The sequence below is a fragment of the Abramis brama genome (assembly GCF_963993115.1).
Source record: "Abramis brama genome assembly, chromosome: 13".
NCBI classification, from domain to species: domain Eukaryota; kingdom Metazoa; phylum Chordata; class Actinopteri; order Cypriniformes; family Leuciscidae; genus Abramis; species Abramis brama.
In genome coordinates this window covers 19,267,430-19,287,197 of record NC_139975.1, presented here as the reverse complement: position 1 = coordinate 19,287,197, position 19,768 = coordinate 19,267,430, and the positions used below count along the sequence as shown (strand labels likewise).

Sequence of the window (19,768 nt, the reverse complement as noted above, 5' to 3'; positions counted from 1 at the left end):
TTGAATTCCTTGGAAAAACTAAAAAGAATAATATTATTTGAATTTTAACCAGACTGGAGTCGTTCTGTAATACCGGAGGCCAAAGCGAAAGGTGGTCAACACGTCTCCTCACCATCCATGAAGTCTGAGACTACCAGTGAAAGGAAGATCTCTGATACCTCAAACTCGGGGGCCAGTCATGATGGTGTATTCCTGACACGGGACAGAAAAAAATAAAAAAAGGGAAGATGAATTCTGTGTATTCCATCTCTCTCTTTTTTATGTTGAATGACGACTTTGGAAATTTCCAGCAGAAATTCATGAAAAAACTTTTTTGTTTTTAACTTCAATTAATTGTAATCATTTCATTGATAGAATTAAATTGTTTGTTTCAATAATTTTTTTATTTCTTCCAAAGAGATGAATTAATGAGGCCATGTGTTTAAACTGTTATGAGTGGTGTTATTCAGGGAATAATATCTATACATAAGCCATCTGTAAAGTGACAGCACTTTATTTTCCAGAATTACTAGTAATTTTGACTTAAGACTAGTATTAAAAAAGAAAAATACTAGCAGTTTTTTCTGCCAACTCTAAAACGTCTTAGTAAGAAATAATTTAAAATGTTTGTTCACAATACTAACTGGGTTTTGGTAAACATAACTATATGTCTAAACTATGTTGCATTCACAATATTTGTTAAGATAAATTCTGACATTAATAATGAAATGAGAAATAAAATGGTGGCACTTTAGTCCTGTTTCGCATAGCCTACGCATAGCAATTTCAGTAACTGGGTTAATATAACTAGGTACTAACCCTGAACCTAAACCTAACCTAATAAGGTTATAACCCATGTAGTTAGGCTACTTTCTTGGGTAAGTAGCAGGGCACAACCTAACACGGGGCTAGTTGTAACACACTTGTTTTAAATACTTCCAAACATGCTAGCATGACCAAAATTGGTGTATTTATTAGTTGCCATATCAATACTATATAGATAGAGAAAAAAATGCACCAAAATTCAGAAATCTTTGGAAGATATCACAGACATAGCAAAAGTAAATTTTTTGTGTTTATTTAAAATGAGACAAATCTGATATTATATTTTAATCCCCAATCTGTTATTTAACAATTGAGATGGTTCACTAACTAGAAGACACTATGGGTTTAAATCCCAGTTGTGCCAATGAGGAACGTTATAACACTGCATTACAATGTGCCCCAACGATTAGAACTACGTTATTCTATTCTATAATTTTATGAATTCTATTGAGAAACCATGAGAAAAGGGTGAATAAAATGATTAATTATTATTATGTTTTGAACTATGCTGTATAGCTGTGTTTTGTGGTGTGTTTGTTGTCAAACTCAAAGATTAGTTTCTTTTTAATTATTAAAAAATGAAACTATATGAAAAAGTTTCATTTTTCATTATATGAAAAAGTTAATAATTGTATTTTATTGAGAAAATATTTTAGTTTATTTTGTATACTTTTTTGATTAGATCAGATAACATTTTAATCTGTCATATGTTCATGTTACAATGTAGCCTACCACACATGTTTCAATGTAGGCCTACCCCACCTATGTGGCATGTTTAGTACACGTACTGTCAAGTGTAACCAATAAAACGATTATTTGAAAAATATTATCTGATCCACAATGTCCAAGTAAAACAACATGTTCTAAAAAAAAAAAAAAAAAAACATAATTTCTGTCAGTCATTTTTCCGGAGGTGACAGTTAAATGGTCTGACTTGTTCAGTCACATTCTACTCATACTGGTTAAAGTTCGCAGATTGACGCCCCACATTTAAGTGCAAAAACTGAAGTAGCCTAGTTTCTCTTAGTCGAGCTTTTCCTCGTCGTGAAACGATTCAACTGCAGCCAGTTTAAATCTCGTGCAACGACGGATATCACCTTTACTTTAGCAATGTTGTGTAATTGTTCGTGTTGCAGCGTCTGATTAACTCGATATTTCACGACTTTTGCACGGTGAGTAAAAGTTATATGGTGGCTATTTCCATGACAGTAGTATTTCATTTTTTACAAAAACTGTAACATAAGCGTATAACGTTAATTTACAAAACTTTCTTAATACTGTAAATATGGAGATTTTCAAGGGCTGTCCGTGATTGAACGTAGTGACATAAGAGAGCAGGATATGAAGGCTTATTGAAGTGTTATAGGCTACCTGTCAAAAGTTTGGAAATATTACAATTTATGGTAACAATAAGGTTCATTAGTTAACATTAGTTAATGTATTAACTAACATGAACTAACAATGACCAATACATTTGTTACAGTATTTATTAATCTTTGTTAATGTTAGTTAAAAATCCAGCTGTTCATTTTTTGTTCATGTTAGTTGACGGTGTATTAACTAATGTTAACAAATGCAACCTTTGATTTTAATAATGTATTAGTAAACGTTGAAATGAATATTAACTAAGATGAATTAATGCTGTGGAAGTATTGTTCATTCTTAGTTCATGTTAACTAAGGTAGTTAACTAATGTTAACTAATGAAACTTATTGTAAAGTGTTACCCAATTTATTAATGTTTTTGAAAGAAGTCTCTTATGCTCACCAAGGCTGCATTTATTAAATCAAAAATTCAGTAAAAACAGTAATATTGTGGAATAGATGTATAATAATATAAAATATTTATAAATAATATAAATACAATTATGTGAATAGAATAATAAAATAATTAGGATTATGTGACACTGAAGACTGTAATGATGCTGAAAATTCAACTTTGCATCACAGAAATAAATTACTTTTGAAAATGTAGTTATGTAAATGAGTTATTTTAATTTGTAATAATATTTTGCTATATTACTGTTTTTACTGTGTTTTTGATTAAATAAATGTAGACTTGGTGAGCACTTCTTTCAAAAACACTAAAATGTTATGTTTGTTTATATATATATATATATATATAGCTGTTTTATTTGACATTTATAAATGACGGTTGAAGCCCTGTTACCAAAATTTGATTTTTTTAAACAGTTTTTAAAAACATTTAGTTTATTCTATACATTTTAAACATCATCATGTAATAAACAACATATAAAATATCTGACATATAGTTATATATATTGACGAAGTATGATGTGTTCAATTCAACCTACTTTAACCTTTTAGTTCTCATAACAAAAACACTGAATTTGTGGCTCTGATGCTTTTTAAAAATAAGCATTTCTATGGAAACTGCTGTAATGGTCAGATTTTGTTGTTTAGCAGAACAGTGCTCATGCAGATAAGCCGTCAAAAAAATATAAAATAAATAAATATTTATTCTAATTCATACATGGTAGACCTACATAATGTATATAATGTATCTTATTGGCACACATAAACACTTGAATAATTGATCAATTCAGCTAAAATACAATTTGCAAATGTATGAACATTAAGATACAGTTGGGCTTTGAAATATCCCATCCTTATATATCCCAAAGAACATCATAAAGTGATGGGATTTTATTGCAATTTCATATTAGAATGAGAAAACATGACACCATGAGCAATGTATGCAATAATCTGTCAGCGCTGCATAGATTGATAAATTATGCATTGCACACCATTTCTGCAGATCAGTGATGGAGGAGGATCTAGGAAGCCCAGTGGCTAAGGTTAAGGAGGAGTCCGGTAGTGTCCTTCTCACCTACTTCCAAGGAGACATCAACAGCATGGTGGATGAACATTTCTCCCGTGCTCTAAGTAAAGCCACTAAACCAAAGGGAGAGCACTCCAAAATTAAAAGAAACCACAGATCTGCTCAAACAAGTAAACAAGTCCTCTCAAAATTCCTTTTACGTGAAATATTTGACTTGTTGAATGAGTTTAAACATTGAATTCTTTTTTTAGATGAACTTGGTTCAAGTCAATGGGAAGCACAGTCACAAAGCAGGTTTCAGCCCATGTTTCCTCCAGAACATCTCCGGCTAGGAACAAGCAGCGAGTCTCAATCAAACCATCCTATGTCACTAAATCTCCCTGCAAACAACGCTGTTCTGTGGTCAGGGGATTCTAGGCAGGGTATGAGTCTCGCTCTGCCCCCCATGATGTACCCCTCGGCTGTATCCTCTGATGGTTTGATGGTAGCCGAACAACGGTACTCTAATTCTCTGTTAAACTTGCTCCACAACGATCGCCCTGACATGAGCACAGTGATGGGACCCTCCTCCAAACAAGAACTCATGTCTGGATGGACAAAGTATCCTGGATTTGGTGACCAGATGGCTTGTGATATCAATCTAAACTCTGGTAAATGCCCTTATTTTCTACCATCCTGTTTTAATCACACCCACGTAACCATACAGTACCGTTCAAAGGATTTTTAAATGTCTTTTACACTTACCAAAGCTGCATTTATTTGATCAAAAGATTAAAACAACAATATTTTCCTTAAAAATAACTATTCTATCTTAATGTATTTTAAAATGAATTTTCAGCAGCCGTTACTTAAGTGTCTTTACTGTCATTTTTGACCAATTTAATGGTTCCTTACTGAATAAATGTATTAATTTCTTTCAAAACAACAACAAAAACATACTGATCTCTATAAATTCAACGGTAGTGTATAGGCTACATAAATATTTAAAGGTCATTACATTAAAAGTTTACATTTTAGTCATTCTAATATACATTTTCATTCCTCAGTATTTTAATGAAGTCACTTGTGATTGCCTTTTAGGTGTTCAGGTGATTGAGAAAAAAGATCTTTATTGGTATTAACTCAAAAGATTTGAGATTTAAAAGCAAGAACAAAGAAGTCTTTCATCGCTCTTTCGTTTAACTGAACACGTGACTAATGGACCTTGCAATGCTTCACCTGGAGGCTTCTGCACATCCAACCTGTTCAGAAACAAGCTCTTCGTGTACCACAGCACAGAAGATTGTACAAGAGATTGGCCTCAGGCTATATGGAAAAACACACAAAACGAGTAATCTGTTTTTCTTTTTTTTTTACTGGCTTTTGTAGAGTGACAGAGTTCATTTGTTGCAAATGTTTAAAATGTAATCGATTTCATAGCAAATGTTTTTCTTGCATTTAATTTGTCCAATAGGCTGCTCTGGGTATAAATAACTTTGATTTGAAAAAGGATTACAATCATGATGCATTGATCACGTACACAAATGTAGAAATGCACAACAACTAAAAGTAGCTATAAAGAGGTTTTATTGGCTTGCTTGAGTATAAAGTAATTTAGTAAAATGCAGATGTTTTAATTTGTACGAAATATATTTATTCCCATTTCATTATTGGTTTTCAAGGATGAGAGCATGTTACACAACTTGTCTATGCTGGCATTTGTCTAATTTGGCTGTTTAAATGGCAGATAATACTGTAGTTTGATTGGATGCACTGTCTTTGGTGTCAACAACAAAAATAAGAGTTTTCTCCCTTTCAAAAAATGTAAAAGTCTATTTATTTTGCTATCCTAACACATGCACAATTATACATTTATTCACATTTTATTATTAGCATTAGCATCATTGTTTTTATGCTATCTGTGATGCTGCCAGAAAGAGATTTTTATGTCACAAACAACCAGTTGAAACCACTTTGGTTTTGAATTTTATTGGCTTTAAATTAAATAAATGGCACATTATAACATTTCGTCAGTCATACTGAAATACATTTTATTTGTAAATTACATCAGACAGACTTGGTTTTTATGACATTGAAATGACAGGCATAGCCTACTGAAAACACCGACACTGCACCCTAGTGGATGAGAACAACATTACACTGCATCTCACTGGAAAAATACATTACTTATAGCAGCATGATGCGAAGTCAGTATGATGTAGCTATCAAACTCAACTCCCCGCCATGAATCCAACGCATGGACGCAGATGGAGGACCAGCCACCTCCACACCCCTGCTTGAGGACTGATGTCCTTGTACTATATTTAGCAGTAATCCATCCGGTGACACACATGTCCCTTTCCAAATAAAATGGACCAAAGCCAAGGCGAAAGCTCAGATCTGCGCTCAGACTCACCTCTGGCTAAACATTCACACAATTCACACAATCATTGATTGATCACTTCACATTTCATTGCAATATGGGAGTAAAGGACTCCTACTGGACAGAAAACTTTAAAGTGACTGATTTATGCTTTATAATTAGCCTACACAATATTACTCTATTCTTATTTGTCAGTTGCACCATCTGATATTTTCTAAAGTCATCCATGTTAATCAGATCATCTGGGTCACAAAATTTTCTCTCGTATCATCACACGGCGGACTCACGTATGAATACTTCTCTATATATTTTCAGTACAAGCAATACGTGAATTATGTGAGAATTCCAAGTATGTATTTAGGTGAAATTCAATGGACACTTTACTATCTACCACAAGAGGCCACATGATGAGTCGTGAATGAAAGGGAATCACCGCAACTGACTCCATAGGTCACATGACAGTGGCAACATCATGGATGTACTATGTCCATATTTTATTCACACTACACACATAATAGGCCCACTAAAGTTTAGACATACTTTTTAAAGTTCTTCATCAAAGTAGTACCTACACTGAGAGTATACATGATTTCAGACGCAGCTGCTCATTCTTAAAAACTCAACTGCTGCCATCTTGCACATCAGTTATCGATTATAGTGAAACATCAAAAGACTTCTGCATTAAGTAACACGTTATTTCAATTGTCCACTTTAGACATTATACTAACTACTTTGAACTACATGTCAAATAAGTATAGACTGTCTGCACTTTATTTTGATTGTCCTCCAACATACATTCTACTGACTAGTAACTTTGCAATTAGGCCTAGGGCCTACATGTCAACTTATTCTACTAAACCTAACTCAACAGTCTACAAATACTCGAATCACGAGAGTCAGTTGACATGTAGTTGCAAATTAATGCATGTTATTTGACATGTAGTTGTTGTAGTTATGAATGTAGTTTTAAAGTTACTTATAGAATGTAAGTAGAATAGTTTGTAGTGTAACCTGCTTTTAATGGGCTATTATATTGTTGCAATGTTCATTCTGTTGCTTGGGTGATTGTGTTGTACATTGCAATCAAATATTTTTTAACAGAAGATTTAAGATAATATACAGGTACAGTTATAAAATATTTTCAACTGAAATTATTATTTTGTGCCGCAATGTTTATTAATTTGTGGAGTCGCTGTTTAATCAGCAGGTTGATGTACAGTCAAGCCGATTGTGCCCCTTACCAGATTTCATCAAATGTTTTCATATTTTGTCTTACTCTCCTACTTAGCTTTAAAAAGTGGTTTGATCTGCATACTCTCAGTTTAATGAGAAATGGTCTCATTTGTGTTTTTTTTAAAAAGTGCTGTTATTGTGCTTTGTGATATTGTGCTGCACAAGGCAAATTGGATGTATTTCACGACGACTATGGCATTTGGTCTGCCTTTGTCATTGACACTCTTTCCAGTCAAGCCTCCTCTCTCGCACTTAATCTGTAATTCTAATATAGTCTGCAGAGATACCTCAAGAATCCACAGCACAACTCAATTAGTGTGCTGACCTACAGAGGTATAGGACATATTTCAAATAGGACATATTTCATTTCCGCCACTATGATATTATCATTATCTTACCTCTGTTGTCAGTGTTGCTTAGCCAATTTCCATGATAATCTGTCATTTCTAAAACAATGTTCTGACATTAGTGACTAAATAGCTTCGGTTGACTATTGTGAGCTACAGCTGATAACAACCTACAAGTATCCGGATTCTGGCATTATGTTAATGCTGATATGTCCGTTTTATTAACTTTCTTGTAACTGCAGTGTCTCTGACAGCACTTGTAACCACAGAGCGTTGTTTAATCGTCACGTGTGGGTTCAAGACAGAAGAATCAAGTTCCAACACGACATTTAATGTCCACGAGGGAGGGAGGGAGGGAGGGAAAGGGAAAGGGAGAGAGAGAGAGAGAGAGAGAGAGAGAGAGAGAGAGAGAGAGAGAGAGAGAGAGAGAGAGAGAGAGAGAGAGAGAGAGAGAGAGAGAGAGAGAGAGAGAGACAGACAGACAGACAGACAGACAGAGAATGAATGTGAGGGACTAATTTATATAGCAAACACAAATTAGGATGATTAATAGAACACAGCTGACACATATGAATAATGAGCAGCGGGAAAACTGAACAAAGGAACACATGATGAACATGAAAACAAAAATCCATGATAATGAAACTAACTGAACATAATGTGACATTAATAAGGTACTGCTGTTTTATGAATGTGTTTTTAGTGAGAATCATACCATACTGTCATTTGTGTGGTAGCAATCAACACGAATTATGGAATTTCATGTAAACTAACAGGAACAGGGAGTTAGGCTACTTACACAGAGAACTAAACTAGACATGTGGGGTTAATCAGTACACTGTAAAATAACACAATGAAGGAGATTGGTTTAATACATATAAACTCAAAATATTTGATCTAAACCACATTAATTATCTAAGTTGATTTGACAAAAGATACAAAGTTGTGATAACAAATCATGAAAATATTTTTTTCTAATTTAACTACAGGAGTGAAGTCACTAATCTTATTTGACATTCATTTTTTAATTAAGCTGCCATTTGTCCCAGCTATAGCACAGTTAGCTAAACATCAAGGTTACACTTTATTTTGATGGTCCACTTTAGACATTCTAATACTAACTACAAGTAACTTGTCAAATACATGTCAACTAACTATCATTAGAGTATTTGACTGCATTAGACAGTTGGTGTTGAGTTTAGATTAGTAGAATAAGTTGACATGTAGTTGCAAAGTTACTAATAGTAAGAATATCTGTTGGGGAACCATCAAAATAAAGTGTTTGCCGATATTAAGCAGACAGTCAGTTGATGTGTTGGTAAGTTATATTGTTAGTAGAATGTTTAAATGGACCATCAAAATAAAGTGTAACCTTGATGTTTAGCTAACTGTGCTATAGCTGGGACAAATGGCAGCTTAATTGAAAATGAATGTCAAATAAGATTAGTGTTACTAACATAAATGATCTAAAATACCAATACAACACTTGTATATTTGTGATGTGTAAATCTATAATAAAGCGGTAAAAATGACTAACGCATTAATAACGCATAACCAGCTGACAAAATTCTGGGAACAGTGATTTGCAATGTTTCTAAAATGTTAAAATGTCCAATTTTCTTGGATTTTCTCTCTCTTTTTAAAAGGTCAATACTGTTATTACAACATTTTCGTTATTTTTACTCACAATATAACAGTTTTTGAACGTTTATTTGTAATATTACAAGAAGGTTAACGTTAAGTAGGCCTAACATCATAAGGATGTGCCTAGAATGCTTTTCTCTCAACGTTATAAGAATGTTAATCATGTAAAAATAACAACATAACAACGTTCAAAGAACGTTTCTCTCAACTTCATGAGAACGCATATCAAATAAACTATTATTAATGTTATAAGAAAGTTCTATAAATGTTATTTATACAACATTTAACATGAACAAAACCTGAAAGTTGTGGGAATGTTTACTGTTAAACATTTATACAGTCTGGCAGGCTGTATATGGAAGCATGTGAGCAGCGTAGTTGCTATGGTTCCCTCAGGCTGGCTGTGCAATATCGCATCCAAAATGAAAGTTTGTGTTTACATAATATATGTGTGTACTGTGTATAATTATTTTGTATATATAAATACACACACATGCATGTATAAATTTTAGAAATATTTGCATGTAAATACTGTATATTTATATAGATTTTATATTATAAATATAAATATTTTATATTAACACATTTTTCTTAAATATATACAAAATAATTATACACAGAACACTCACATATATTATGTAAACACAAACTTTCATTTTGGATGCGATTAATCGCGATTAATCGTTCCACAGCTCTACATAGCTATAATTTGAGAGCGCTGGAAATACACGCTCAGACTTCAGATATAGCATTTATCAATACTGAAACAATAGACAGCCTACATGTATAAAAATAGTATTTAGGTAGCCGACATTCATTCACTTAAAAACATTCACTTGTTTTTTTCACTTTCTTTTGAGCTCCCCCCATCCCCCCAGAGAAGCAGAGGGTGTTAATGGTGGGCTGCGCGTCAGTGAGGGGAGAGATGAGAACAGTGAATCCATCTGTAAGGAAAGTAGTGTCAACACCATTTACCCGAGCATTGAGGCTGCTATGGTCGTCCACATCTGGAGTTTTAACATTAGCAACAAAGACATTTCTGCGCTCAATCAAAGTGAAAATGTCAGTTCAGAAGACCCCCTAGAGCCCCACGACGACACCCCACCTGGCCTGAGCCGGACTGGCCACACGGTGACCGCCGTCTGCCTCGGAATCATTCTGGCGTTTGGATGCTTGAACAACCTCTTTGTCCTGCTCATCTTTGCGAGGTTTCGCTCACTGCGGACACCTATAAACCTCATTCTGCTCAACATAAGTCTGAGTGACATACTGGTTTGTTTATTTGGGACTCCCTTCAGTTTCGTTTCCAGTCTCTATGGGAAATGGGTGTTGGGACAATCCGGCTGCAAATGGTACGCTTTCGCAAATTCGCTTTTTGGTAAGTTTTACTAAAGTTCATTCAACAGGAAAGTTATATGTGTAACAGGTTCCCAGAGTTTGCGGTGGTGCAGTGGATACTTACAACACTCAGACGAACTTTCTTTGTAGTGTGTTGTTGCGCGTGCATTCATTTCTGGCGTAGCCATGGTGTCTAGGTTTGCTGATGAATACGTTTGAACACATCATATTAACAGCGTCTTCAAGAGATTATCTTACATTTTAAGAATTAGGCCTATTAGCTTTTAAACATGACAGAGAAAATTATAGGAAAGTGATTAAAAATTACGACACCATACATTTCAATTAAGCTAGATGTGTAATTGATACATTTTTTTTTTGGAAATAGATCATGTGGAAATAGATCATGGTTAGATTTCACGTCTATTTACGATTTTATGACATAAAATCAATTTCCATTTTATGTCATGTCAAAATCAAAGTTGAAATGGACTGAAAACATGATGACTTTAGGGATTTTTTTTTTAAGAGAGTAATCAGCTTAGTGAAATGAATGGTGCATATTCTGTGATCAGTGTTTACCGAGCTTGATAACTGACGAGTTGACTATTAAAAAAACAGCTTAACATCAGTTAACAAATAAAATATATTGTTTAAATTGTGCCTTTTGTTATTATTTTAGAATAAATGTAAAAAAGCTTAAAAAAAACTAACTTGATGAGAATGAGATTTAATAGAACAATGTAAAAATACAAAATAGAATTGTATTTGGTTTCTCTTTTAAATGTAGATGTGACAACATTAAGTGTAACTGGGACATGAATTTTCATTTGATTTATATAAATATAAACATTCGCAATATGGACCTGTGATGTATATGCAAAAAAGCGGGTTCATATGATTTAAATTTACAGCATATGATTTTTCATGCTGTTAGGTCAATCTGTAGCCTAAATCAAATCAACTGGATATTTGTAATATGAGGACAACCACAAATAAACAATAATTCTTGATTATATTATTTTCATGTTAAATGACATGTTGCTGTTTTCTGTCTGTCAGAAATGTTCCGCATGTGCTCAAAATAGGAACAAGCCAGAATCACTGTCATTTTATCTTATTCAGGAGTTGTCTCGGAAGTCACAGTCTTCCCCCAGTGATCTGACAATGGGCTTTATGCACAGCTGCACTACTTCCTGAACTTCAGCCAGCTCTTTGTTTCCTGTCTGCCATTATTGGACAAACTGATTAATCCAGGTGTGTCTGATTATTGTTACTGAGGTCAGGCACACCTGGATTAATCAGTTTGTCCAATAATGGCAGACAGGAAACAAAGAGCTGGCTGAAGTTCAGGAAGTAGTGCAGCTGTGCATAAAGCCCATTGAATGGAGAGCTCATTTAAGGCCATTAATACTGTAGTGGGAGTGTTGTGTCTCTCTTTCTGTGATGTGTAGAGGAAATGAGGAAAGAGTGCTGAGCACTTTTGTTTAGAACCTGTGGACCTGCAAAGTGCCAACCCATTGAAGGAGAATGTCTGAGTACATTTGATACATAATTTGCATAATTTTCACATTCATTTTTAATAAATGTGTTCCTTTGTTGACATTAACCATATTCATTAAGGCTCAGTTTCTCTCTGTGGCTATACCAAATATTTCTGACAACTGAACAATTAAAATAATTAATATAGGTTCTCATCAGGTTGTTCTAGCTCCATAATCGCGTCACTTAACAACCTTCACTGTTCACAGGATGACACAAGTGAGTTGATACATAAGGGCAAAATGTCATTATACCTTCGACTTATGCAACACGATCAGTGTGTAATGAGAATCCTGAGTCTGTGGCTGCCACATTTTATTACATTATTCTACATTTATTACACAGCTCTGTGGAATACTTGATTCTGATTGGTCAATCGCGCCATCCAGCGGTATGTTATTCCCAACCGCTGAAAACAGATAACACAGGCTCATCCGGGTTGCTGAAGTCAGCAGCGCTAGGACCCGCATTAAAATTAGAAAAGCTTTCCAGCGCTGGAGAGACCTAAGCAGGAAGGAGGTTGTGCTGTATCTGCTCCATATACACTATTGGGTGTAACGCATTACAAAAGTAATTATATTGCTGTAATATATTACTTTTTGCTGTAACGCAGTAATATAATGCATTAAAAATAAAATTTTGGTAATATTATACTCATTACAATCTCAGTAATGCACATTACAACAATGTAATTAAGTGGTTGTAGAGAGCTTAGTAATTCAGGGAAGAAGGAGACGGGAACTGGTGAATGTTTCACAACTTTAATAATAAAACAAAACGAAAGTAAAAACGGCAGCCCCTCACGGACAACTGCCGCACACACAAAACAAAACATAACATAAAATAGTCCAGGCCTAGTCCTCTCTCATCCCTCACTGTTGTCGCTCCCCCTTTTATGCTTCCGAAGCTCTTTCGTGAGAAACTCGAGACCGGTGCGACACTCATTATCAGATGTTTCATTAACACACTACCCCAATGCTGCAGTTTATTTTGGTAGTCTGAAATGTTACTTTTATACAAGAGTTGCTGATTGCTAGACTGACCCAGGAACAGAATGCAAGATCACTGAGAGCATAAACTCTATAACAATTGTGCATTTGCATTTAACCTCAAATTTCTCTCTGGGGTCTGTCCCTGATGTTTACAGTAACTTGCTTTGTCATTTGTCCCTTGTGTGACTGCAAGTTTTCAAAATTGCTGTACTCGTTACTGCACCTTGTGTACACAGTACAAATATCAACATATTTTACAATAAAAAAACATTTAAAACAGCACAAGTTAGCACTATTTCTTTTCCATTTCGGCTTTCTTTATCTCAAACAGGAATTGTGTCTCTGATGTCTCTATCTATACTGTCATACGAGCGTTATGCCGCCCTGCTGCGCCCCACCAAGGCAGACGTGTCTGACTTCCGCAGGGCCTGGCTTTGTGTGGCCGGATCCTGGCTCTATTCGCTGGTATGGACTCTCCCACCATTCCTGGGCTGGAGTAGCTATGGACCTGAAGGACCCGGGACTACATGCTCAGTGCAGTGGCACCTGCGATCAACCAACAACATGTCATACGTGATGTGCCTGTTCATCTTCTGTCTGCTTTTACCCCTGATGCTCATGATCTTCTGCTATGGCAAAATCCTGTTCATTATCAAAGGGGTGAGTGAGAGATGCTTTATGAGGAAACTCAATTTGACGCTTTCTCCTCTGAATAGGTGTTATGTTATTATACATATGTTATTATCTATTTAACCTACTGAGTACTGGAAACCTAGTCTTGTTTCTTTTTCTTGAATAAATCAATGATTTGAGACGGATGGATTGATTGAATGAATGATTCAATGGCTCGTCAATTGCCGCCACCTACTGGCGCATCGATGTAACCTGCAGAAAGAGTCACTGTAAAATCCCCATCACTAATGCACAAACTGACAGTCTGCCTGAATGAGCGGAGTGATACAAACAATGAAAGGTCTCAGTGCTTTTGTATAACACCAGTTAGTGACAATTAGCATGCACTACAGTCTCTTCTTCCCTTCTGAGAAAAAAAGCAGTTGTACTCAGAAATCCGCAGTGATGTGTCATAGTCGGTGTCCAATTAACATTTCAACACAGATGAGCAAAAGATGACAGATCCTGCTCTTGGATTGTTTATTTATCCATTTGATATTGTTTTGTCCAGCTAGAAGACAAATAATAAGAACAAGCGCTTTGGGGCATCAGGTTAGACTGTGTTCAGGGAGAAGCAGTCTTTAGGTTTTTCTGACTCATATGGAGGATTTCATAAACACATCACAGTGTGAAGGAATATGTAATGAGCGTTTCCAGCAGGTAGTAAGGCAGAGAGCATCTAGACGCTGAGGCAATTCTATGAATCAATCACCATCGTAGGTATTTTTAGAACGCAGAGCCTGTTACTATTGGTGACGAGCTGTTATGTAACCAAAAATTATTTCCTCCAAAATTCGCTCTGTTCAGTAGCAGACACCACACTGTGTATCTAACAAATAGAGATCTTTATCCGTTGTACGTATGAGTGGGCCAGTCACTACAGCCCTCGGGCTTTTTATAGAAACCCAAACATGGAATTCTGATGGGATTCAAAAGAGGAAATTACAGCACATTGAAAATCAGAGGACATGTCTGAGACAGTAATTGCATTCCTAAAATAGTCACTCCAGACATGCGGTATGAAATTGATTTTCTTACACTATTCAATGGAAAATCTAATGAAAATGCATTCAGATACAATTAAGATTTTTTTTGACACTTGTGTGTAATACAAAGATGCCTAGACAGAAGAGTCATTTAATTATGGAAATGGAAAGAATTGTGCTGCAGTGAATAAGACGTTTTGTTTATGCTTCAAATGAATATTTTTGCCAATGTCATATTGATCCTACAAAATTGCTGAAGGACACTTCCAAAAGCAATGGGATTACACAAGTGAGAAAAGCTGGAGCCAATTAAGCCAAGCTGGAGCTGTCAATACAATCACAATCATCTCGTTTAGGACAAATGGAGCATGTAAAAGGTGTGAATGACGACATGAACCGGTGAAGGGAGCTCGGCTCCACTGATCAGCTCTCATTTGCCGCCACTGCTGATTGGAAGTTTCTATTCTGTGCCCCGACCAGCAGGAGATCTTTATACAGAGAGATTACTTCATGAGGGGAAAGGGATAGGGAAGGCTAACAGACCCCAGAGGACAGAAGTCACGACACTGACTTTACACATGAAGGAGCCATCTGCCAGTCTTCCTCTGATTCGTGAACACATACGTGAACATATTCCTCTGATATATGCCACAGTAGGGAAGAAAAGAGTATTGCAACATCGATAACTTTAAGTGTTTCTTTTTTTGGCTCAGGTAACTAAAATCAACCTGCTGACCGCACAGAGGAGAGAGAACCACATTCTTCTAATGGTTGTCACCATGGTATCCTGCTATCTGCTGTGCTGGATGCCTTATGGGGTGATAGCCCTGCTAGCTGCGTTTGGCAGGAGGGGACTGATCACTCCCGTAACCAGTGTGGTGCCCTCAGTCCTGGCCAAGAGCAGCACTATGGTCAACCCGTTAATCTATGTGCTTTTCAACAACCAGGTGAGTCCACAGAGGGACTGCATCAAAGCCAATTGAAGGCAAGCCTGCAACCTTAGCCGAAAAAAGTGCTGACGCTGCGGTATGGAGGGAACGAGACAAGAGGCTGTTTTTTTTTTATGGATGTCAATGGAGGAGAGGCTTCACTTTGCTGAATAAACCACTTTTGTGAGGAAATAGCTTATCATTTAATGAATCGACAGAACATTGGCTAATCTTCAACATGTTTGCTCTTAAACATTAGTTTTGGATTGATCTATTTTTAGAGTTTACACCATAAAAATGCTGTTTTATAAGAGAAGTCATGGACAATTGATTAAATTTACGCCACTTCTCATTGATTTTTATGGTATCCGCAAACAGTGATCGACTGTCGCAGAACTCTGAACGAAATTCAGTGACGTCAAGGCTGTAATGTGATTGGTTATCAAGGCACACATGATCCAAGTTAGCCGTTACGCTTTTTACAACGGTAGAACCACGGACCCTCATATCTCCCATCTCTGATGGCTTTCTGAAATTTTAGTAGGGTGTCAAAGAATATCAGCAGACACACTTATGCTTTTACGCCCCTTGATTTGACAAAGAAAAATGTAATGCATTGATTATGGAATTTAATAATTGAATATAAAACTCAAATAACATACATGGATTCATTTCCCTAGTGAAAAAAACCTATACCAAAATGTATTTAAAATACATGTATTTCATATTAAGTATTACAAATCCATTAACATATTTACTGACATATCACTTGAGACTTACCGATATAAATATAATTAAACTATATTTGGAGTACATCTTTATTGCATAATGCACATTTCTTAATATTAAGCCTTAAAATGTGTTTTAATATCACTCACTATTAGTAAGGACAGTATGATTTTTTGGAAGAAGATGGAAAATAAGATATTTAGAAGAATATGGGTAACTAAACAGTTGATGGGCGCCATTGACTTCCAATCCATAGTATGGAGAAAATAAATACTATGGAAGTCAATGGGGTCCATCAACTGTTTGGTTACTGACATTCTTCAAAATATCTTCCTTTGTGTTCAGCAGAAGAAAGAAATTCATACAGATTTGGAACAACTTGAGCGTGAGTAAATGAAGACAGAATTTTCTTTTTTGGGTGAACTATCCCTTTAATAATGCATTACAATGCATCACATAATTAATAATCATAATTTAAGTGTCAGCATTAATATTTATTTAGGTATATAAAAATAGAATTCTAATTAAATTCTACCTTTAAGGCCTTGGTATATTTCATATTCTGTGCTCCACTCCATGCACTGCACAGTTGCGCACACTATCCGTGAGCCAGAGCAAAACTTTACTTTCAGCTTTAGAGGTACAACAGCTTGTCATGGGGGCAGTATACACTTAAAAGGACAACTCTGTACCTTATCTACCCCCAAAAGGTGCATATTAGTGAAATGAAAGGCATACTAATGACTCTGTCTCATTCATTTCCCTTTCAGTTCTACAGGTGTTTCTTAGCATTTCTGAAGTGTCAAGGAGAACCATCTATTCACGGTCAGAACCCTCAGCACAGCAGCAAAGAAGATCCTCATGCTCTCAGGCCCTGTGATGGGCCCTCATTGCATGGCAACATCAAGGGCCTCCAGAATAAAGAGCAGCACACTCTGTCCTTAGTGGTTCACTACACACCCTGACACTCTCAAAGACTTCTCATGCTCTGTACAGCTCAGCGCTTATAGTGTGCCGGGATGAAAAACTGATAGTGTGATGATTGTGAGGTTAGTTCCATAGGACCAAACCAAAATCACATTTATTTCAAGTGCTTGTTTTTTTTAATGAGCTCCATGCATTGAAATACGCTGATTGTACACAAATGATGATTACATAAGGACAATACATTACTAACGGTGCAGTGCAACAGCAGCTTGTGTGAGTGTAAGTGCTGTATGTAGTGTAGTGACACTTGTTGCCAACAGTAGGAGCCACCGCCCATGTCATACCAAAGTCTGTTCCCATGAAAACTCTCATGCTTATGCACATAAAACTGTGGAAAGTTCATTCGATATCCATGTGCTGCTTTTTCCTTTAATACAGAAATTATTGATCTTTGTTTGTGGCATGTTATTTAATCTCTTGATATTTCTGTGTATGTAGCACAATATTTTTAAGATTATGTGTTGTATCTGTACATTTCCTCTGCTTCACTGATATCTCCATTGTAATCTACTTTCATTACGTTTCATAAAACTGTATAAAATGTATATAATTGTGAGTCATGTCATGTTAAAATGCAATTATAACGAACGTTGCAGTATTTTGGGACTTCGGTCCTGCATCATATATGCATATTTTTAGAAAGTGTGACAATTTGAAAATGTCCCATTTGCATAGTAAGTTCCATAAGCCCACAGTCTCTCTCCTTTTCATCAACACACAAAGAACACCCACTGAGTCATATATGTGCATTACAAAGTCATTCTTCCTATCCCTGGAAAAAGATGAAGTGAATACAGAGTCTGCAATATATGTGTTGAATTCTTTCTCCCTGGAATGATTTTTGAGCTTTTGATGTGTTTTTGCATATTACTGTAGTGTTCACTGTATCATGAGCATTAATACCAATGCAACACTGTCCAAATTGTTTTTGTTTATGCTGTTTACTTTATTCAAACAATTAATTTTGATTTAGCACCATTGTATCAGGTTTCTTGTTCAAACATGATTGGATAATGTTAAATTGGTTCTCCTTGACTTAACCTAATGTTTTCATTTTGAAAGAACATTTTGCAATCAAGTAGCAATCAAATTAATTTAGTTGAGAAAACAGATTAATCTAACAAATTAATTGTTCATCCAGGTTACTTTATCCATTCGAGTTGAGATTACATGAATGATTTTATTTGTGTTAAATTATTAGAAACATAGCATTAGAAATATAGGGACAGGATTTCTACTTCCCATCATGCTTTACACAGGGCTGGATAGAGTTAATGTTGAAATAAAGTGTTGTTATTTTATGCATATTTTAACAAGATGAGAAAATAGAGGGACTTGTTAATGTTTAATATTTTATTATGTTGGTATTTAAAATAGCTCCCACCATTGGTTGAGGACCTGCTAACATGCATTCTAGTTGCTTTAATAAAAAAGCAAGAATTGTGGGAATGTTATGGATGTAAACAGTATCATTGAGCTGTTAAAAAAGTTTAATATATACATATATATATATATATTGAATAGTGTCTAAAGTTGATTCGATTAAGTTATTTTCAATTAAGTTATTTGGATATGTGTAAGTTTAGTTGAGTTTACTCAGTTCCCACATAAAGTATTTGAGTAGAGATAAACTTGTTTCCATTGTGTGGAACCACTTTCCAATAGTAAACTAATACTTCTAATACTGTTTCACAGTAATCAAATAGTAAAATATGCTCCTAAACTATTTTTTTTTTTTTTTTTTTTTTTTTTCAAGATAAAGTGAAAAACACAACAGCATCATGATTATAGTTGCACTACTTGCAATACTTGTAAATTCGACTCATTTCTCAGTGAGTTGAACTTACTGTATCATACAGCCTTGATTTTTAAGGGACATCTAAAAGTAGATAGCTTTTAAAGAAAAAAGTTTTATAATGCCTTGTGTGGCTTTTGTTTGTGATACGTGATCAGTGCCAATATCATTCATAGTATCTGACCTCACATTACTCATGAGAACTTAATATTCAAAGCACTGAAATGTGGAAAGGGTGATATGCACTTCCACCCACATCTATTCACACTATGCAGAAAACACATTGCATATGTTTCTGATAATAAAGGTCAAAGATCTGATTACTGGGCCCAGATGTATCCTTTCTTGTCTTTTGTGGGTGAAGATAATTTCCTAATTTATAACACACGTTTAAAATTATACTGATGACTTTGGAAAATATGAGCCCTGGCAGAGGGACTGAAGAAAAGTCAGTGGGAGTGGAACTGAGGTTAGATGCTGCAGTTCATTTGAAACCTGTTTTTTTTTTCTGCTTTGCAGTTAAGCAATACTTTATAATCAGCACTTTCTGTTGTAGACAGTCAACACCAATATTTAAATGATAAAAGCTGTTTTGTTTTGATGTAA

At 35.3% G+C, this 19,768-nt stretch overlaps 2 protein-coding genes across 2 annotated transcripts; both read left to right on the top strand.

Annotated features, from left to right (window-relative positions):
* The first annotated feature begins 1,755 nt into the window (after positions 1–1,755).
* Positions 1,756–5,606, top strand: vgll1 (vestigial like family member 1). Its single transcript, XM_084133892.1, has 4 exons — positions 1,756–1,976; positions 3,583–3,776; positions 3,858–4,256; positions 4,687–5,606. Exons 2-4 carry the CDS (start codon positions 3,590–3,592, stop codon positions 4,725–4,727), a joined length of 627 nt encoding a protein of 208 aa, XP_083990018.1. The 5' UTR covers positions 1,756–1,976; positions 3,583–3,589; the 3' UTR covers positions 4,728–5,606.
* A 4,468-nt stretch (positions 5,607–10,074) lies between these two features.
* tmtops3a (teleost multiple tissue opsin 3a) lies at positions 10,075–18,392 on the top strand. The gene is made up of 4 exons (XM_084132334.1): positions 10,075–10,570; positions 13,396–13,724; positions 15,436–15,669; positions 17,151–18,392. The coding sequence occupies exons 1-4, from the start codon at positions 10,186–10,188 to the stop codon at positions 17,343–17,345; spliced, it is 1,143 nt and encodes a 380-aa protein (XP_083988460.1). The 5' UTR covers positions 10,075–10,185; the 3' UTR covers positions 17,346–18,392.
* The last annotated feature ends 1,376 nt before the right edge of the window (positions 18,393–19,768 follow it).

What these genes read in the sequence shown, in the direction of transcription:
- vgll1 (XM_084133892.1), top strand. Translation starts at nt 3,590, where the DNA reads ATGGAGGAGGATCTAGGAAGCCCAGTGGCTAAGGTTAAGGAGGAGTCC. An exon ending in CCACAGATCTGCTCAAACAA is followed by an intron (nt 3,777 to 3,857) that starts GTAAACAAGTCC and finishes TTCTTTTTTTAG; the next exon opens with ATGAACTTGGTTCAAGTCAA. An exon ending in TGATATCAATCTAAACTCTG is followed by an intron (nt 4,257 to 4,686) that starts GTAAATGCCCTT and finishes ATTGCCTTTTAG; the next exon opens with GTGTTCAGGTGATTGAGAAA.
- tmtops3a (XM_084132334.1), top strand. Translation starts at nt 10,186, where the DNA reads ATGGTCGTCCACATCTGGAGTTTTAACATTAGCAACAAAGACATTTCT. An exon ending in TCCTGTTCATTATCAAAGGG is followed by an intron (nt 13,725 to 15,435) that starts GTGAGTGAGAGA and finishes TTTTTGGCTCAG; the next exon opens with GTAACTAAAATCAACCTGCT. An exon ending in ATGTGCTTTTCAACAACCAG is followed by an intron (nt 15,670 to 17,150) that starts GTGAGTCCACAG and finishes TTTCCCTTTCAG; the next exon opens with TTCTACAGGTGTTTCTTAGC.